This window comes from Lagopus leucura, unplaced genomic scaffold, assembly GCF_019238085.1.
Source record: "Lagopus leucura isolate 7727_CA_CO unplaced genomic scaffold, USGS_WTPT01 Super-Scaffold_100014, whole genome shotgun sequence".
NCBI classification, from domain to species: domain Eukaryota; kingdom Metazoa; phylum Chordata; class Aves; order Galliformes; family Phasianidae; genus Lagopus; species Lagopus leucura.
This window is the reverse complement of record NW_024962268.1, coordinates 6515470-6537844: the sequence shown is the minus strand read 5'-3', so window position 1 is coordinate 6537844 and position 22375 is coordinate 6515470. Positions and strand designations below refer to the sequence as shown.

At 38.6% G+C, this 22375-nt stretch overlaps 1 protein-coding gene across 3 annotated transcripts in view; it reads right to left on the bottom strand.

The window, feature by feature from the left end:
• ADAMTS6 (ADAM metallopeptidase with thrombospondin type 1 motif 6) overlaps nt 1-22252 on the bottom strand; it is a 147269-nt gene extending 125017 nt beyond the window's left edge. For 2 of the 3 annotated variants that reach the window (XM_042875090.1, XM_042875093.1), the window contains exons 1-7: nt 22015-22252; nt 16966-17332; nt 15827-16191; nt 7446-7614; nt 1661-1878; nt 1020-1103; nt 337-482 (exon numbers count right to left, since the gene is read on the bottom strand). In XM_042875090.1, the coding sequence (XP_042731024.1) occupies nt 337-482; nt 1020-1103; nt 1661-1878; nt 7446-7614; nt 15827-16191; nt 16966-17062 (1079 nt within the window). In that variant the 5' untranslated portion in view covers nt 17063-17332; nt 22015-22252. The remainder of the gene's footprint in view (nt 1-336; nt 483-1019; nt 1104-1660; nt 1879-7445; nt 7615-15826; nt 16192-16965; nt 17333-22014) is intronic. The other variant, XM_042875091.1, reaches the window with a different exon arrangement.
• Nucleotides 22253-22375: the final 123 nt, after the last annotated feature.

Below are 22375 nucleotides of genomic sequence, written 5' to 3'. Positions count from 1 at the left end.
AACATTTTACACACTGCCTTTCTGTCCATAATTTTAAGAATTGTTTTCAATTATAAAAATATAAAATGCTCAATAAGATCCATCTGTTCTACTGGAATATTTGCATTGGCAATTATGTAATGAAAATAACAAGAGAAGCAAGTAATTTTTGTATCTTACTTTCCAAGCTTCTTAATCTATACTTTGATATACTTAGGTCAAACCATCTGTTACTTCTTTTCCTCATCATATTACCTACTAATTATATTACTTTATAACTAGCCTCTACATAAAAGTAAGAGCAAGAAAACTACAGAGTTAAAATAAAAATAAACATAATACTTATAATGACCATACCTAGTAATAAGAACCGCATTATCATGGTGGGCAATCCCATTTTCTGGAATGGTGTTTCCATCACTTTGGTGGGAGAGAATGGATTTCTGCCACTTACAGAAGCTATCGAGGGACTTGTCTGCATGGTGGTTTATCTCCAAGTTTGGCTGCAATACAACATGCATACCAGAAATGTTCCAAACAAATTACTAAGGTCAGTTGTTAAGCCTTTTGAAGACTAAATTGGGACTATAATTAGAAGCAGTGGTTTCTAGGAATAAACTCTTCTTGCCAAATTTTATCTCTGTAAAATCTGACCCCAAGTTCAGTTGTGTATTACTGAACAGACATTCCTTCTGCTCCAACTTAAATAATGATTATGTCAATACACAAAACAAAACAAAACAAACAAACAACAAAAAAAAAAAACCAAAAAAACCTAAGTATTGAAATATAGGTCTAAAAATAAAACTGACATACTCAAAGGTATATTAATATTCTCCTGAAGTAAAGAACAGATATTTTTGAAATATGTGGGAAATATTCCTTCGAAAAGTTTTCATCTTGATTATACTAGTGAAAGATTACAAGGCAGGTTTTGTACTCAGATGCAGCCATTTCAAGCAATAATTGAATAATTCTATACTACACAATAGCATAATTTGTATTTCAGGCATATAAAGCTGAAGTGCAACAACTCTTACCTGATCTTCAGTGAGGACAATTAAACGTGTCACTATTATATTCACTACGTTTCCTAGACTGGAATCACGATAAAGTTTGGCAACCTGACCTCCAGAAAATAAGAAAAGGCACAAAGTCAGACAAGAAACAACGTGCAGTTCCCAAATTGTTAACCATTCAACTATCTTCCTGCTCAATGCATTTACAGAATGTTGATAATTAACATTACCTAAGTTACTTTTTGGATAAACAAATGACCATTCAGTAAAAATAAATACATTTCTGTCACAATTTTCAGTCAAAATAGTTTATAACTTGTTTAATAAACCATCCAACATAAGAAGCATTTAGGCTGTTGATTTAAACATAACAAAGCTACACAATTTTAAATTCTTAAACGATTAAACGATTTAAATGATTAAATGATTACATTCAGATTGAAAACAAAACAAAAAAAAATGTGAATGATCACAGCACACTTAACAGAAACAGTACTGCATTTTTCCCCACAATGCTAGTATTTACCATATTGTAATTATTAATTCTTGCAAGATGATGCATATTTTAAGACGTTACTATGCCAGTAAATAAATATTTTACAAATACTTTGAGATTTCAGAGTGCACATGTTAATATCAATATTGAGAGGGATGAAACTTACAATATTCATTACACTCAAAATGTAGTGTTCAATGTCTTTGCGACCATGATATCCCACCATCATTTTGTCGGCTACTACCAGCGTCTCCACAAACCGCTCAAGGCTTACTGATCTCTTCTGTCGACTATGACTACTTAATGTGTCATTGACAGGAAGTGAAGTTGGAAAAGCAGATCCATCACTCATCCACCAAGGTTTACTGCTTCTTGTGAGGTCTTCTAGGAACCAAAATAATTAAACACTTCAGAAGGATCACTAGTAAAACTCATTCAAATGCAGCTGTTTTAAGTTGAGATCATCTTTAAGACTCTAAAAACAAGTCTTTCTTGAGGCAAGGAAAATGCAAGTTTATCATCTTTAAATTTAAAATACCTCATAAAAAGGAAAAACAAGTTTACTTCAAGTTCTGATATTCTGAATGCTACTTAACTTGGCTTAGCATGACAAATCATCATCTTCTCTCAACGTATCTAATCCTGCACATCTATTTTAGTACTAAAGATTACTTATAGTTAACCATGAGCAGGATATGAGATGGCTGTAATACTAGAAAATAAAAAAAAAAAATTGGAAAATATAGAAAAAAATCAAAATTAAGGTTAAAGGTATCAAGACGTACTAAGGAATTAAACAGTTTGAAAATGCAATACCGCTTTTATGCAATATATGGTTATTACAAACATGAAATTATCAGAGAAACAAACAGTACATACTTTCTTAATACTTGAACTCATGTCCTCAGGGCAAAATTGAACATCCCTTCCCTGCAAAATGGGCACTTTTAATATTAAGTATCCCTTTTTCACAAAGATCCATGCAAATCTCAAGTTCAAGTTCAATAAAGCATAAAATAAGCTGAAATCACGTAGTAAGGACTTCAAAATATTCAAGGTTATGGATGGTAGTTATGGATGAACTTAAGAACACTAAAAGGTAAGCACATTTTTAAGCGACTGAATGAGACTGCTCAAGTGATCAACACAAGAGATGCAACCTTACCTCTCCTACAATTAGTTCAGCTAAGGATAAGCTGAGATATGTCCAATATATTCTGTGAAAAAGCACTACTTTATGCAGTCCAGCTAAACCATCTGTTTCACAGAGCAATAATTACACCACAAAGCATGTACATTGAGGACAAAACCAGGAATACTTCAGTAGTCCCACTGTTGCATAATATTTTGAGTGCACAGAGTTGGCTTTAAAAGGCACATTATTTCCGGAAAGTTGAAAAGAGGAAATAATCTGGGCAGCTGACAAAAATGCTGGAAGTAAAATTATTCTCATTCTACAGTACTACAGTTCAATAATCCTATACCCATCCTAAAAAATAATATCAAGTAATATTGATAATAAGTAATAAGTCTGGAGAGGATTTCAAAATCAACATCAAGATTTCTACTAGCTCTTATCCCTATTCTAGCAAGTTCAAAGTTGATCTAATTGTTTAAAGATTTTCATCTCACTTAAGTAGTGATTTAGAATCATAGAATTACTCAGGTTGGAAAAGACCTTAAAGATCATTGAGTCCAACCATGAGAAGAATTTTAAAAAGACCATTTAAGAATATGTAGAATTTTAGCTGGCAACTTCTGTGGTACATTTTTTTTTAAAAATCAACACCTCAGAGTAAATGGTGCTATCTGGGGATTTCTAATGCTCATAAAAATGCCAAGTACTTTATACATACAATATTGCTTCATATTCATTCATAATTTTTCATTCAAAGATGCAAATCTGTTCTAAACATTTGAAAAACCAATGAGCTCAGAAAACTTCCACATAAAACACAAGTAACAATTCTTCTGGACTCATCTTGACACCACCTTTCAAAACAAAGGTCTCAGAAGACTTCAAGAAAACAAACGTTTCTCCTTTTCTTATCAGATGATAAAAAGGCTTCAGCTGATTTCAAAGTAATGGGAAAGTTGGAAATAATCCTGGGTACTCACACTCCAGGATCTATCAGTTTCCATGATGTTTTAGTTTAAAAACACTGAACAATTTTGAGTAAAAACTTTCTTTAAAAAAGACTGCAAACTTTCACGGAAAACATTCTGACAAAAATATTTTTGTTTTAAATAACATAATTACTCCTAGATTAAAAACCTTACATCAACACTGAGCATATCTACCGGGAAATAAAACAAGGGTGGGGGAAGAGTAGGGATCAGAAAAGCAATGTAATTAACCCCAAAGTAACGAGTACAAAAGCAGGAAATTAGATTGTAAACTGCAACTGAAAAGAAATCCAGATGCACATAGAAAGAAATGGTGCAGGCGGAGTACACAGTAACGGTACCCAAGTTTTAAGTCTTCATCTTCAAAGGTACTAGATAGGAGAAAGAAGCAGAGATGAAAGAACATAACACGCAAAAACAAACCAAAGGTGATCTAAAATCCACAATTGCAAACTATTTTAATATTCTCACAATTGCATCTTACATAGGTGAAAAATTACATACAGCTTTTTCTTAATATTAAGCAACTCCATTTAATGCATATATAAGCATTTTTTCATTTTAGAATGTGCTGACTGTAGGATTTGGCATGAATAAAATCATGACAAGAGGCAGCATGTAGTAGTACTATCCCTAAATAATCTGCCACTTCACAGATTTCACATGTCAATTTTTATTGTTTCTCAATCATACCCAGTCTGTAAATACACATTTTCCTTTGGTTGTTTTGTGATTTTTTTATTTTTTTTTTAATTATTGTAGCCAAAACAGGTAAAGAAATTTTATTCATACTTCCAAGAAAACAGAATTTCAATTCCAGACAAAAATAGAAGCACATGGCTGGTCTGCAGAAAAGCTATTTCTTAGAATTGTGCAAATAAAAAAATAATAACTTTTTTTTTAAAGAACTACTAAAAGTATTTCACACTTCAACATAATACGCACTATTAGACATAAGGAAAAATAAATATTTCAATAAGTTATGCAGACAAACAAGAACACAACAGAACAGTTCATAATGTATTTTTAATTGCAAAACTAATAATGAGTACCGTTAGCATGTCATCTAAATATTTACATCATAAATCAAAGCTATAAAACAAATACCACTTGGCATTATACCTGCCTACTCCACAGCTTTAAGATGCCTTTTCTTTGAAAAACCAACTAGATGGCAATACTAGTTTGGATGGAAGAATCTTAAAAAATAATGATAATAGTAACTCTTCTACAGGCTGACCCTGCAAAGCATAATCCAGTGACCTCAAATCCCGCTGAGGCAAGTTGAATTTAATCAATTTATTAGCAAGGCCTTAATGATTTCAACTGTATTTACTAAAACAATTAACTTGTTGACAATATATACATGAAATATTATTTAACTTTTTTTAAAACACTCTCATGTCTAACTGATTAAAAATCAAATTTAGGTTATGTGAATCAGCCACAGTTCAGACCCATATTTTTACCTGAAAATGAGCTACTGTGAAATAGAGAAGTATTTTTATTCTAATCTTCCCAGCTTTTCTTTTGTACTGATCACTGAAATTCTATTACATAATAAGAAGCAGTCCAACAAATTCTGCTCATCTGTTCTCCAAAATAAAAATAAAATCTTCACTGCTTTCTCAGTACAGAACAGATACACGGTAAACTTAGGTGTAGTTTACAGTGGTAGAAACTTCACAGAACAGAATGTGAATAGTGGCACTTCTGCACAACCATATTCCTCCCAGTGTACTATATTGGCAATAGCATTCTGAAGGTAAAACCAAAACCAGTTTTTCAGACAAAATGAAAGGTATTCTTCCAAAGATGCAGTTATCATTTTATTAAATCTGCATTTAAGTTTTGTTGTTGTTGTTTAACATAGAATTGGAGAGTTCTCAACTTCCAAGAGTTATTACCTGTCTTTATTTCTAATATCTGAAAGCTGGGAAACCAAAAAACAATTTTTGTTTCATTGATACTCTGGGGATGCTCAAAATGCCAAGCCCTTACGGGAAAAATGGGCTTAAACAGTGCTTGGAAAATAAGTTTAAAAGGTTTGGTAGTCAGACAAACAACATTTAAAACAGCATGTAATCTGAAAAGGTACGATCTTGCAGTACTGGGGAGAACAAAGCTTGTCAGAAGTTTTCACTGAGTTAAAACAGTCTGCACACCAGCAAGAAGAGAATGAAGTGAAGTAAATGAGCATGAGAAGCGTCAGAATTGCAAAAAGATTTTGTATTTTACTGTTAAGGTTCTCAGGTTGTGATAAATCTGAAAACTCAGGAATAGCAGAACAGCTTCTCCAAGGATAATGGCAGCAGCAAATATGGAGGGAAAAAAAGAAAAAAAGAGGTACAGATGCTAAGGATTACTGGATGTTTTAAAACAAAAACCTCATGCAAAGCTCTGATCAACTTATGATCCATAGCATAGGTACTGTCAGAGCAGTTAGACAAAGCAAAACTAAACTACCTGCCACTGCTTCACCTTCACTTTGAGGAGAAATGATCTCCCAAGCATTAACAGAAGGTAAGATCTGACTGCTGTCAATATCCTTTCTTTTTCTATATAGATCCTAATGGTAAAAGATGAACTGTAGTACACTTAGCAATCCCTTCCACTTATTTCTACGGATTTGTGTGACAGCACTCCCTACAAAATGAAATAAAAAGTTAGATGCTTCACAGATGTTTACTGCAAAATGCATAAACTGGAGCATCTGCATACATTAGTGTTCTTTTTTTACAATCAGCACATAGTAGTCATCAGAATTGTTTCATAATAAAGCATGCATGTGAAATAATGCTTCCTAAACTAAAACAGAAGCAGCATACAAAGTTTGACATGCACTTGACAGTTAGCTGGACTACTCAGGAAACTTCCACAAAGGTGAGCCTTTTCAGACAACACTTGCTGTCAGTTTAATAAATCAGCAAGGTTAAAATTTCCAAAAGAATATGAAATAAGTTGCATTAAAAAAAGAAAAAGTTATATTCTTTTCATTTTTAAGGAATTTGCCAGCTTTCCCTGTGCACTGAATCTCATGGAACACTACTGTCTGGGACAGTACTTTTAAAAACAAAAAAAAAGGTAATCAATAAAGCTAAAACATTTTTCCTCTTATGTAGAAATACACTATTCTAGTGCTGTAAACCTAAAACAACCGATCATTTACTCCAAGCTGTTCTCAAGAAATTAAGTTTCCGTTACAGTTTAAGCAAACCATTTCAAAATTAATAGTACTTAAAGAGTGTTTCTGTAGATGTTAAAACTGTGTTTTGTAAGAAAAATACCCTTCAATCAAAATCATACAATCATTCCTGTTAGCCACATATTCAACTACTACAGAATAACATCAACCCACTGACCCAAACACTACGAGTTTAAAAACTCTAAATCATAAACCCCTAAGAATGAAGAAGATACAGACTCCAGCTTCAGGTATACTAATAATCATAGTTGTAACATATTCACTATACGTAGAGTTTCCTCAAATGACATGAAACACATGCTACACACTGAGCTATAACACGTAGTCACTGAAGTCATGCTATCCCGCTGGGAAGTACATTTTGAGAAAGTCAGTGATCATTAATACCACTGTACACAAAGAAATAAAACAAGACTTACTCCCAGTGCTTTATTTGTAAAATGACACTATATTCTGGATGGGAATCTTGATGTGAAGCAACTTTATAACAGGGCATACTGTATCACCCAAAAGGAGTCTTCTTACTCTACACCGTATATAGTACCTTACCTGTGAACCAAGGAAGGCTAAATAAATTTTTGAAGCTATGATAACACCACTGATACTCATATTCATTTACCTGAGACTCCACAGCGACTATGATCATACAGAAGTTGCTGGCGCATGGTAGACTTTTTGTATATGACATGGGGATGACCATTCTCGTAACTGAAGTTACTTGAATTAGCTGTTATATTCTTTAAAGGCTCAATGAAATACTCTTCATCTTCTGTAGCAATAACTCCATGCTTAAAAAGAAAAAAAAGGAAGATTTGCAAAACAAGATAAATCTATGTTTAAAACCTTAAAATTAAGTAACATTTGACAATCCTTTATTTCTTTTAAGAAATAAGTCAACATAAAATGCATGATTCAGTTAATTTTCAGAGTCTTTAGTTGGAAGGAGAGGTAAATGCCTACAAGCAATACAATACAGAAAGAACAAAACAGCACTGCTTTACTTCTGGAATTCATCCCTACCTTTTTTTAGTGAGTGTGGTAACAAAGCAAGACAGATTCTCAGTACAGGACAGATAAACTGTTCAAAGACTTTTTTTCCAAAACCACATAATTGAGAGCCATTGAAGTAACACCAAGCCAAAACCATCTTGCCCAAAGGGCAAGTGAGCTCAATGTTCCTCTATGATGCCACACTAGTAAATGCTTAATAAAGTAAAAACTGCATGGAAAATCAATTTTAGGAAGTACTATTTTGAGAAAAATTTTGGCATTTTACATTCATGTGCCAAGTTCTGTTAATATCAATTACCTTAGACTACATGATCTACAAAGCAGTTACTCCTTAACACATCACACCACAAACCTCTGGTAGATCCAAGCTGATGCAGACCATGCACTGAACCGTATTCTCTTGCTGCAAATGCACTTCTTTCCCTTCACACTACAGGGCAGAATGGCAGATATTCTATTCTCATAACTCTCATATTTGTGAGTTCAGTTTCTTCTAACCAGGAAAGTGGTTGATGGAAGAAAAGGGAAATTTCAAGCCAACTATGTAACTGCCTGAATCTTCAGAGACTAAAACTAAACTTTAGCAAAAAATCCAGTTTTGGGATCATTTAGGGTACACAAATATCGAAGAATAAGCCCAACAGAGACTCCTACACTTATAGTCTCTAACTAAAAAAATTCAGTATTTCTACCTAGGAAATTCTGAATGTATAACTTTTCTATTATAGTAGAAATAACTACTGATCAGTAGTTTCAGTGGAAATTCTAAATTCTGCATTCATATTCTGATTTGATCAAATCAATGGAGATACCATTAAAGCCACTGTGAAGACTGTTCTCAGAATCACAGAATTGCAGGGTTGAAAAGGACCTCAAGAGATCAGTGAGTCCACCCCTCTGCTAAAGCAGGTATCCTACAATAGGTTGCGCAGGTCGGTGTCCAGATGGACCGTGAATATCTCCATAGAAGGAGACTCCACAACCTCTATGGGCAACCTGCTCTAGCTCTCTGTCACCCCTACTATAAAGAAGTTCTTCTGCATGTATGTATGGAACTTGCAGTGTTCAAGTTTCAGGCCACTACTCCTTTGTCCTATTGCTACACACCCCTGAGAAGAGCCTGGCCTCATCCATTTGTCTTCTACCTCCCACTAGATATTTATAAACATTTATCAGATCGCCAGGCTGAACAAACCCAGGTTACTTAGCCTTTCGTCATACAGGAGATGCTCCAGGCCCTCAGTCATCTTTGTGGCCCTCCACTGGATTCCTTCTAGGAGACCCCTGTCTTTTATAAATTGGGAAGCCCAGAACTGGACACAGTACTACAGATGTGGGCCTCATCAGGGCAGAACAGAGGAGGAGGATCACCTCCCCCAGCATGCTGGACACAATCTTTTTAACGCACAGTATACCACTGGCCTTATCACACAATCATAGAACTGCCGCTGGTTCGAGGCCAATCTGGTTCACCAGGACCTCCAGGTCTTTCTGTGTAGAGCTCCAGCAGGTCAGCCCCTACCCCTACTGATGCGTGCAGTTATTCCTCCCCAGATGCATGATTCCATGTTTGCTTTTGCTAAATCTCATCAGATTCCTCCCTGCCCAACACTCCACTTGGTGCAGGTCCTGCCAAATGGCCTTCTGATGTGTGAGCCACCCCTCCCAGTTTCGTATCACCAGCAAACCATGCTAACATGCATTTACATTAACGTTATTTGAACACTCCTAACAGTGCAATGTGCAGTAAGGTTATTTCAAAGTACTTCTAAAAGCATGTAAAAAATCACCCTATCACTTCCAGAAGTTTTTTGTTGTTGCTTTAAAGGGTTTGTTTTTTTTTTTCTCCATTGACACCTCCAGGGTAACCTGTAAGACCACTTGCTCTATAGATGATCCAAATATCCCAAATCTGTTTCTAAGATCACTGTACTTTTGGTCAGACCTTTTCTGTTGCTGTTTTGTACATCAGCTCTCTGCTGTTCTTCACTTCTGGAATAACCAGAATTCAGTAACAGCACAGACCTTATAGAATAAAAATGCCAGCATAACACTTCAGAAAGAACTGTGTTTTAACAACATAATCCCATCATATATTCTAAAAATATATGCATGAACACAATTCAGTTTTCAATTACATGCTTTTTAGTGCCAATAGTGACTACAGCATTAAGTGTTCCTCTTCAGTGGTATTTTTCATTATGAGCTCAAATATTTACTCAAGAACTAACATCAGGGCCTGTATACACCTGGACACCAAATTTTCTCATAATGCCTCGATATTTGGAATCTACAATATTACTAAGAAAATAGGTCACTTAATGGCTGCTTAAGCAACCTTGAAAATATAAACCAAAATGTAACTAGGTTTGCCAGATGTGTAGAAAGAGCCTTGATAATCTGGACTGCATCCAGCTAGGCTGTCAGACATCTGGGTTCAAGTGAATCCTGAGCCACTATAAGCTCTGGTATTATATTCCCATCAGAAAATAGAGTCCTGCAGTCTTTCTAGCCAACACCATCAGGCTGTGTGCTTTGTGCCAGGTCTGAGGAGACAGGGGTACCATTCAAGCCATGGCGCTGTCTCTGCAACAGAGAGAGGTCTTTAACTGTACTTGAGTCTGGCTAGGTAAATAAGCTTTAAAGTGGTGAAATGACAAAAGAGGGAGCAAGTAATTTCAGATGACATAAACAACACTAATAGCAGTACTAATTTTCTAAGCAGATTGTGTTTTAAGAGAAGCAAAATCTATTACAAAAGAATGCAAAATTACAACTGCAGCTCCTTTAGGTACAAGCAGTGAAAAAGGCAAGGCGAGTATCACCAAATTTCCTATGTCAAATCATTATCTCATCTCAGTTGCTCAAACATTATTCTGGGTTTAAAGATACAAATATAAGTGTTAGTTTGCCCAAGGAATTGCAAATAAATTTTAACTTACACCTGCTAGCAGATAATCAGAATACATATGCAGTCGGTTGCTGCAGCTAGCTAAGTGACACGATCACACTGGAAAATCACTTGCCCTGCATATAGCTGCAAATGCACTTCACATAAGCTCTGCATACATAGCATATCTTAGCTTCCCTTGCTAGTCCAATTGTTATTCCATTATTAATTCAACAACACCATTTGCATCAGTTTAATGTGAGTGAATTTTAAGAAATGTTTGTAAATCTGCACGTAAGAAATACCCATTCCAGTGAATGCCAGTATTTATTTTGAGTTTAGAAAATGCATATGGCTAGAGATGTTTCCACTCTATATGCATTCCATAACACACTGTTAATAAATAGAGGGAGTTACACTATTCTATCCTAAACAGAATCACAGAATCACAGAATCACAGAATTGTAGGGGTTGGAAGGGACCTCCAGAGATCATCGAGTCCAACCCCCCTGCCAAAGCAGGTTCCCTACAGCAGGTAGCACAGGTAGGCATCCAGGCAGGTCTTGAACATCTCCAGAGAAGGAGACTCCACCACCTCCCTGGGCAGCCTGTTCCAGTGCTCCGTCACCTCACTGTAAAGAAGTTCTTGCGCACATTTGTGCAGAACTTCCTATGCTGCAGTTTCCAGCCGTTTCCCCTTGTCCTGTCTCCACTCACCACTGAAAAGAGTCTGGCCTCGCCATTCTGCCCCCCACACCTCAGATATTTATAGACCTGGATCAGGTCCCCTCTCAGTCTTCTTTTCTCAAGGCTGAACAGACCCAGTTCACTCAGCCTTTCCATCCTATAGGAGAGATGCTCCAGGCCCTTCACCATCTTTGTGGCCCTCTGCTGGACTCTTTCCAAGAGAAACAACATCCTAAATCTTCTTTCTGGCTTATCATCTTTTGTTTGAGCAAAACAACATTTCAGTTGAAAAGAAGGACTGAAATAAAGACTTATGAAGCATCAAAAGGAATTACATGTATTGAAGCATTAGAAGAAATTAAATGTGTTGGCACGGTTGGACTTTTTTGCTTGTTTTTGTTTGTTCTTTTCAGCTTTGCCATAGCACTTAAAAACAGTTTGTGAATTAAACTTCTGTTCCAAAATGCAAGAAATACCATTAAGGAATGACCAGAAAAAGGTTGTGAGAAAATACCATGGATTTAAGAAATAATGTATGCCCCAAGTAAGTTACTGTAAGAAGCATTCTCAAGGCTATTATCTAAAACAGATTGTTTGAGGTCCTATGTTACCCAACTCCACCACAGATTGCCAACTCCTGCTAACATATATAAGGTCTGGATCCAGCAGTTTGACATGCTCAGACAAATCTGTGAATCCACGTGGAGTTCCCCTGAAGTTGTAAAAAGGAATCTGTGTCAGACTGCCTAGATGGGGCCTCACCTAAGTTCAGACAGGGGATGTCCATCAGCTACAGAAGTAACAGTTAACATCAGTTAAAAACAAAAGAAAAGAAAAAGCTTCTTCCACATTCAAAGTGCTACTTTTTTCAAATTTCTGCCTGTTTTCAACCTTTCCAGATATTATATTAAGTATACATATATTAAATATTAATGTAATTTAATAATAATTTAATATTGATATAATTTAATGTTAAAAACACAAAGTAGAAGAAAATAAAACTAAAAAACTTTCAGGGTTGTTCAGCAACTCTACAGCTGGCTGTACACTTCAATGTAGCTTTATATCGTCGGAAAAAGGCTGCACTCCCTTTGCATGTTCTTTAGGATGAAACAACAGTGATCTGGCCTGAGACAATACATCATGGGACCTAGCAAGACATTTTAAAACTAGGCAATTACAGAGCTGCACCGAGAAGAACTCAATAGACAGCAGCCTAGAATATTAATCTTTTTTGATATCTCTGACCTTTTAAATTACCTTGTAAATTATGCATTTATATATGATTCAAAAATATCGCTATATTCAATTTATGATCTACAAATTTAGATGTTTTGTTTATGATAGAATCAGCTTCCAAGCAAGCTTATTTAAAAATATGAAGATTTACCAGGGTATTTATACATACACTGATTTTGAAATAGATCAAATAAACATGAAGTCTGCTGACTATGTAAGATCATGCTTTTAGACAGCTCTTGGCCCTTCGTTCTCTTATCTACTTGGAGACATCTGTGCTACCTAGGACAAATATTATTTCGTGAATGGAACTTTGTGTGCCATTGAAAAATTTGGCACCTTACATTAAATATTTCCTTAGGAATATTGTAGATACAAAAAGATATTTAATCTCTAATTCACTTTCCTAACAATCACTACTTTCTAAACATTTTGAAGTACTTCCCTCTATTGAGCTTGTCAGATCAAAAGGAGAAAACCCACTGCTGTGGAAGACTTGTCTGGGCACTCAGTTACTGGCTTAAATCTGGAAGGCGAAGAAAAGTCCAAGTTTCATTTCTGCTAAATTTCACTGTTTCTCAATCCAAAAATTTTCTTCAAGACTTGCTGCTCTTAGAATCGGACAAACCTCTTTTCTGTAAGGTGAAATTCTCTATTTAGTCCATCTACCACACTTTCTTATTTCACTTCCTTTAGAATCCTAAAGGACATACTCAGCTTAAGCAGTTCCTCAGCTACTACTGTCTCAGCCCCATTGACTTACATCCAACACCCAACACAGAAAGCCCTACTTGCACTGGTACTCTACAAAGTCATACAACTTACATTAATTAAACCATGGTCTCACTTGCTCACCCTGAAATTTGACTCCTCTGGCAATACTGAAACCTAGCAGGGAAGCAAAATAAACACAATACTTAAATTCTGCTGATGAGCAGCACTCGTCATTTAAGACTATTACTTGTTTTAGAGTTACAAGTAACTTAAAATTACTGCCTTTTGGACAGATTCTAATCAAAAACTATGCAGAACATGACTGTCAGTCTCTTACACATCAAAAATAAGACTAAAAAAATGCAACAAATGCCTTGAACACAACATTTGCTCAAATATCATTAACTCTAAAACAAACAATAGTGTCCTGAATATTTAAAGTGCCACTTGCTTTATTAAACATGTTATGAAGCAGCTGGTTAGAACAAGATATTTGCCAGTAGAAATCATTTTAAAATAACTGATGGATTTACCTGAATCTAGTGGTAATTCCTATAACCCATGCCCCTAGTACACACTGTCAACACAATGACAGGGAAGCTTTTTACAGCAGATCACATTGAGTCCAGCCAAACACTGCACCTGCTTGAGGGATCCCTCCTCCTTTGAAAGAAAGCCTTATGGGACCACTGTTGCTTCTGGAGCATGACAAAAACCTCAATTGCATATGGCCCAATCTAACACTCACAGTCCCAAGAAGCATGACCATGGAGGACTCAAAAGTCCCAGTCATGGTGTGCCCAAAGATCTGAGTCTGCCTTAATACAAAGTAGGTATACCAGTAGGAAATGCTAAAAAGTTGATGACAGCTATAGGCACTGAAGGTGAAAACTAAACAGCACTCCTCATTGAAATTAACTTGCAAGCACAGTTAACGTACGACACATAAAACCATGGAACAACATATAGCTTCACACCAGCCAAGTAGCATTGTTGAGGACAAGGAAAACGTGAAACTGATAGATGGCTCCACTGAGGCCAACCAGTATGTCTCTCAATGGGTAGAAATGCTGGAGATCAAGGCATGCAGACCTTTTTTTTTTTTTTTTTTAATAAAAAGTAAATTCTGAAAGCAGCAATTTTCTCTTCAAAGTATTTTTAGCTGAAAAGAACTAAAATACAAATTAATCCACTACATTAGCAATAGAAGTTCAAACAACTGTGTCATAAGCATTATTACATGGGAACTACGAAACTGAATTAAATTATGGTACTGAATTCAGACCTATAAGCTGCATTAAAAAAAACTCTGATAACACATTAAGGAGAGCTACATTTTAACTATGCTTCTTCAGAAGCGCTCGCTCATCTCTATAAATCTCTATTCAACTAGAGTAATCTATTCAACTCAAGACTAATCCAGGTTAACCAAGACAAAATACTTAACAGCCGACTATGCGTGCTGTCCCTAGTACTGTCTAGATCCCAAACAGCAGGGTTTTGTCTACAAAAAAACATTCTCATAGCTCTCAGGCACTTGTAAAGGTTAAAAAGGAAACAGTTTAGCAAGGTTGTAGCCTTTTCTCTTTTTCCCCTCGTTTACCAATTGGTTAGATCTGCTTACTCTTAACAAGATGTACCAATGTTCCGCTATATAAAAACTGAGTAATTGCAGTGTATTTTTTTACTAAAGGAATTACTGAGCTCTTGATTTAGTACTTCCTAGTTATGCTCTTTTACTTTTTTACTACTTGATAGCAGTAAGTTTTTAGGGTTTTTTTGTTTTCTAATTTCTGTTGTGAAGAAAAGCTTCTGCCCCATGCAAATGCTATTGTCGTGATCAAGAGAAGAGTAAAATCTGAGAACAAAATTTCTAACCTGGCATTGAATGCAAATATTTATGACACAATACTTTTAGAAAGGCTGATACTTGCAAATAATCTACTTTTCTGAATTTATAGCAACGATGACTTCCATACAAAGAAACTCCTCCTCCTTGTCAAAATAGGTAAACCTTAATTCTCAAAAAAAAAAAAAAAAAAAAAAATCAGTGAAGCACACAGTTCAATCAGCATCTCACTGAACAGATCCAGCATCCTAAAGGAACAACTGCTACTCTCTCCCTCCTCAAGTCTGCAACATTTTGATAACCTATAATGATCCCACAACAGACCTAATATTGCAGCCCCAGTGCAGACATTGTAAACACTTAAGGTAGTGTCTGCTAAAGGACTACAGAATTGGGTCCTAGTACTTACAGTTAAGCTTATTACAATTACAATTAAACCAATGACTACTTTTCCCTAGGACCGAATCAGATTTTACAGGCTTGTTGCAACTTCTGTCTGTTTGCTCCTCACAGGAACTCAAAAAAACTGAAAAGATATGCCAATTAAGTCCTTCTGTATTTTAAAAGGGGTAAACGCACTATTATTCTAGAACATGCAACGTGCACTTACCAGACCATTGCAGTTGCTTACAGCCACTTTAGTTGTAGTATGCTGGTCTTGCAAATATCCCGTGTAATGACAGTGGTCTAAAAAATCATGCTTCCACTGAGGACCATCTTTTCCCCAGTATTCCACTGTAAAATGTCTGGACACCAAATCTGTGTTGAGAGTCAGGTTTAAATGAAAGTGCTTGCCATAGGCAGAAAGTTTAAAAAATAATTTAGATGCTGCCAGTTCTTGATCATAAGGGTCTGTGCTCCTTCTCCTTCTTGAGGGTTTAACATTTTTCACAGTAAAGCTGAGGAAGGCTCCATTTTGATCAACCCTTATTGGGATTGTTAGCTGGTAGTGTTCAAGGTAAGACAGGAATTCCTCTTTGTAATCACAAGGCGAGACAGTCCAGGGAGCGTGCATAGAAGAGAATATAACAGGAAACAACAAGTAGTAAACATAAACCACAACTGGCTAAATCCCATCATCGACATGAGTAAAAGTTATTACCAGGTAAACACAAGGTGCAGAGCTTTACTAAAGAAAAGAAAACGCTCTTTTCTTTCTCTCTATGTAAAAAAATGTGTTCTCTTTCCTAATAATCAGATATCACAGGAAAAAAAAAAAAAAAAAAAAAAAAACACAACATTTTGAATAACGTACCTTGTCCTATTCACATAAAACAGGAAAACATGGGGCTAAACTCTACCTAGAAGCACATATTCTTTCTAATGATATCATTCAAAGACAAAAGCTATTGCATTCACCTGCACAGTAGTATTATATTGCAACATATCTAAAAGACTCTTCTTGCCATCAAAAGTCTATAAATGCTAATGGATTAATGATTAGATCCTTACTTCCTAGCTTAAAAACATGTGAATGACCATATGGTAAGCCTTTAAACTGTTATGAAGTATTAAAAAATACAACATTTTACCAATTTAATTCGTAAGGTTTTTGTACAGTTAAAACTAGGAAAAGAAAAAAAAAAAAAACAATTAAATCAATGTAATCAAACATTCAAGGCAATGAATCATGATCAAACTAGGACCGCAGCCTACATGATCTCATTAATAATTTAACCACGGCTTTGAAAATATTTCCCAAATGTAAAAATTGATTATTCTTGTTATCTGTAGAGGTCAGGCTCCTACCTTGAGAACTGTATGAAAGCCTGCTGTCACTGTGAAATTCCGATGAAACCATGACTAGGCTCAGAATCCATGTCCACGTCTTCCAAAAAATTTCCATAATTTAGAAAAACAGAAAGCTTTTTTTTCCTCTCTCTCCTTGGAGGGCTACCTGTGTGCTATAGGGTTAACTCCACTCCAGAATTGCACCATAACAAGTATATTTATTTTATACTATTGGAAGTTCCACTTTTTGACAGGTATTCTTTTCCAACAACTTTCTTCTATATCTGCAGTCATTTTCTCAATTCAAAATAAGCACTGTAAGATTCCTTAAGATATCATTAAGATGTTAGAGTGGATAGCTACTGAACTTGCTCCATTTCTTTTCCTGAAAAACAAAGCAAAATTAGTCAAGTTAAAATTTTTCTACTAAAATAGATCCAACCTGCAAAATATTGAGCTACCGTGATGTATTATGCAAAATATACCAACCATTACTACCTTTAAGATCCAAGGTCACAATTTTAAATGACAACAAAGAAACCCCACCATGAACTACTATTAACCTTGAACAAGTAGTTCAATACAGCGTAAGACGCACAATTCTGCTTCATGTTGAACAGATAAAAGGAATTATAAAACTAAGGTTTCTTTTTGCTACAATACTGTGTTCAGATTTGTTCCACCTATATAGTCAGTGCACCATACCAATTGATTTCAGCAGAAAATAAGTAGACTCAAAGCATTGGGAGACAAAGGAAAAACCTGGGAAAAAAATCAGTATTATATTCCTGAGGAAACAAATTGACTTAGTGATGCCATTCACAAAGGGCAAGGCCTTAGATGATATTAATAAAATCTCTAATCTGACCTTCCACGTAAAACCTTCATTTCCGAGCTAATACTTATGAGCGCAGTTATCCGATCTTTCTGCAGCATGTATTATGTTATTACTTGGGCACTGGTTCTGCTTATGCAGGCAGAATTTTCATTCACTAAAATGGGAAAACTGCACATTTCTAGCATCAGAGAAACAACCTCACCACTTACATCCTAAGATTTCCAACATCTGTTATAAAAAATGCTTAGTATATAAAAACTACAATTGGATGTAGTAGAATACGTTTTATTTTCATTTTGCAGGTCATGAGACTGACAGAATATTGAACTTCCCACACACCGCTGCCATCATTTCAAACACTTTTGCAACAGTACTGAAAAGCAACTCTGTTGATATGGATTAAATGGAAGGTCTATGCAGACACCTAGCAGTCCATTATCATGGACTGTTATCCACATAACAATGTGTCGTGTCAGCTGCTACTAACCAACTCACCTGAGCACTCCACAAACTTGTACATAGAACAAACTCTACAGAAGCAGGCAGTATTGAAAGAGAACACCTGAGAAGATGTTCAAAAACAGATTTCCAAGTATACAGTCACTTACACGTATACCAGACATACTTGCCTTTCTGAAATTATGGGAGCGATTTACAACTCATTCAGACAGATAACACCCCCTGCAGTCAGTGAATTATTCATAAAATTTAAAGAGTTGTACGTCAACTTGAGAAAAATCAACACCATATAAATCCTCTTTACTAACATTACAGTGAATATCAGAAAACTTCTTAGCCAAATGGAGACAGACCTAATTACTAACAATAAACGTGGACAACCTGACCATTCCTGTGCCCAAGTTTAAATTTTTTTCAAGGGAGCACTCAGCATTTAATCAGGTTTGTAGGGGGAATAAAAGATACTTTACAAGCACAGTCCGGACTAGAATTTTTTATTTTTTTTTTTCCCGAGGAAACAAATTGACTTAGTGATGCCATTCACAAAGGGTAAGGCCTTAGATGATACTAATAAAATCTCTAATCTGACCTTCCACGTAAAACCTTCATTTCCGAGCTAATACTTAATTACAGATTTTAGCCTTTTTCAAGATCTGAATAGAAATAATCATATATTCCTCAGTTACACTAGTATAATAAAGAGTATGCCTTACTTCCAATATAACAACACCCACCTTCAAATTCCACTGAATCTTGCTGTACATGATTGCTAGTGGGCTTTCTTCTCCTTGCATAGATAGTTATAGTCCAATACAATAACGTCTTGACATTCCCTGATAAGCAGTTCAACCTATTCAGTTTACCTCACTCTGCCAATGCAGTTTCCAGACGCCTAATTAATTCTGCAGCTTTTTTCTGAATCTTTTCCAATTTGTCAGCAGTTCTTTTCATGCACAGACATCAGAACTGGACACTAGTCCAGTAATGGCTCATTACTGCCATATATAGAGATAACATTGCCTCACAGCTTTTACTTAGCCAACAAACAGTAATGGGGAACTCACGTTCAGTCTGTTAGGCTGATTAGAAATTACACTAGCACTAAGATCTCCTGAAACTGCAACGCCCACAGGGCTCAGTAGCTCTGAATAGAGGAAACAAAATGGTGCCCATTATCTAGTCACCACCAGCCCACATTAAACCTTGACAACACCCAAGCGTCACCTCAGTCTGGAATCTTTTCAGGGCTCTGAATCACATTCTAAGCCTTGATCCTCACACAGGAAAATCTCATTTCACATCAGGCTCACTGAAAGTTCTGCTGAAGCTTCCTGCCTCCTTTCCAAACGCATTATAGCCAGTTCATGCATTGGTACAAATACAACAGGTGCAGCAGTATCAATGGTCTGGCTTAAGAAATTGTGATACAAATGATAAAGTATTCAAATAACCCCAGACAGAGCACTTACATCCAGTATCTGTACCCTTTTCCTTTCACCTGTAATATATTCCTTCCTCCGTATGCAATGTACGTTCACATTCCACTTGCATTGTGTCCAGGCTGGTTCATTTTGTCAGCGTTAAGCATACAGTAGGAAGCATTTCCTCTGCCTCATGGCTGCACTACACATCCATCCATGACAAGCGCACATATGGCTCTGTAAAGTTTATTTCCAATTATTGCTCCTGCTTAACAGTAGGAGTTCTGTCAGGAAGAAGTGCAAGATGCGTTTCACAGTGCTGGTGACACAAGTGGTGCTGTGCACCGGGATGTCTGTGCAGGCACTTGTGACAGAGAGGCAGTCTTGCCACCAAGCCTTGAGGCTCCTACTCACTGAAATTCAGCACACATTCAAAAGGGAAAAGAAAGGCCATGAGGCGCAAGAGGACTCTGTGGCTGAGCGTGCATTCCCGGATGCTGTCCAGCCAAAGTGGCCATGTCTGACCAGACACACTGGCGACACCACCCAGGTGAAGGGTGTGAGCCGCCTCGGGCACCTCAACATTCCGTCGGACCGATGGAGGGCCGAGGGAGAGCCATCCGGGGGCGTGCAGAGCACCGCCACACAGCTGCTGCCGGACCTCCACAGCGGAGCGACCCAGGGCTGTCGCACCACACAGCCACAGCCCTGCCGGCAGCCGCGCCACGAGCTCTCCCGGCAGCGCTGGAGCTCCGAAACAACGGCGCCGTATTAGAGAAGCAAAGCGGCGGGGACGTAGGGAGGGGGAGGGGGGAACGACTTTGCTTCGTGCTGCGGCCAGCAGGCCGAGGGGCGCGGCGGGCGGAGCGGGGATGACCGCGGCCCCCTCCCCGCGCCGGGGCCGCGCCGTGCCAGCCGCCCCTCCGCGGCCGGGAGCCCGAGCCGAGGCGCGGTCGAAGGCGGCCGTCCCGCCGGGCTACGAGCGGTTGCCAGGGCGATGGGGAGGGCAGGCAGCAGTCAGTCACACCAATTCAATTACAGGTACCGGGGCTGGCCGCGAGAAGCGTTCCGCAGCTTCAAAAGCCGGGATTAGCAGCGTCCCCGGGAGCTCCGGGGCGCGAATAGCGGCACGCAGACCTCGGGGGGAAGGGGCTGGGGAAGGGACGTACAAAGGGAAGGACGGCTCCTCCTGCCCCATCCTCATAGCAGAGCGGGGCCCGATGCCTGCCGAGGTGAGGCGCGGGGTGCCTCGCTGTCACCGCGGTGCCGGAGGGAAAGGGGAGAAAGAAAAAAAGCCGAGGAAAAAGAAAAAAGGCTACATCGGGCTCGAGAGCTGTCTGTAACACAGCCCCACACATATGCACGCGTGTTACATGTACGGGGACAACGGCCGCACACACCGACCCCTCAGAAAAAAAAAAAATAATAATAATAATAAAACGTAGCGGGAAACAGCAGCGCCGTCTGAGCTCACAGACATCGCTCAAAGAGGATTCAGGAGGGGAAAGAGGAAAAAAAAAAAAAAAAAAAAAAAAAAAAAAAGTCGTCCTCCCCAGAGAGCGGAGGGAAGAGCCTGGCTGCTGCGGCGGAGCCGGTCCTAAAGTTAACTTTCGGCAGCCCGTTTCCAGACAGCAGCGCTGGATCTATTTGGATAAAACGCGTGTGACCCAGACACTTGGCGCCCGGCCCGATGCGTTGCACCGGCAGCCCAAATAAAAACAAGAGTCTGACTGCCTCTCACTCGCTCTCTCCCCTCTCGCACAACGAGAGAAACCCGCGAGCACGGAACCCGCCGACCCACGGCCGGAGCCCACTCACCTCCCCCCGCCGCACCACGTCCCGCAGACAGACGCACACCGACAGCAACGCGGCTCCGCGGGGTTAAGAGTCTGGCGAGTCCCCGGCGGCCCGGAGTAAATCAAAACCACACGCTTCCATCTTCCTGACGAGCCCGGCCAGCGCTCGGCGGGCTTCGGGACGGCTGCCGCCAGCCGCGGGGAGCGCGGCCCGGGGGCTGCTGCGCCTGCGGGCGGGGGCTGTCTTTTTTTTTTTTCTTTCTTTTTTTCCCCCTTTTTCTCCTCTTCTTCCTAACTAACGATCTCGTACTAACGCCAGAACAATCTCAAGCAAAGCTGCCCTGCTCCAGACCGTGCTGTGCAAATCGCGGCTATTCTCGGTCGAAAAGCCCTCGCACCCCCTTCCCCCATTCTCAGAGGTTTCTCTCTGAAATCGCTCCAATCCACCTCGCCTGGTGCGAGACGACTCCCCCCGCGCCCGAGCCCTGCACGCAGCGCCGCTCGGGACACGAGAAAAGAAAAAGTTCATCGAATAGCGTGAAATCTTCCTTACCGTGCTCATCTTCACTTTCTGATACAAAGTAAGTTTCAAACAATAGAGATTGCACAGGACGGGTCCCGCTTCCCTCTCTGCTTTTCCCCTCTGAGCAAGCCACCATCGGGGTGTCTGCGCCCACAGAATCACGTTCTGTCGCCTCCCCAAAAGGGGCTCTTAAGAAACGGACCGGCGGGGCAGCAGGGAGGATGCCATCAGTTCACCCCACCTATCACCCTGCACATTTTGTCTTTCCAACGAGAAGGGGGGGAGGAAGGAAGGAAAAACAGGCTTATATTGAGGTGGGGGTGGGTGCCCTCCTCTCGAGCAGCCGCCTCTGTGCGAAATACCATGTGAATATCATCTGAGTAGGGGGGGG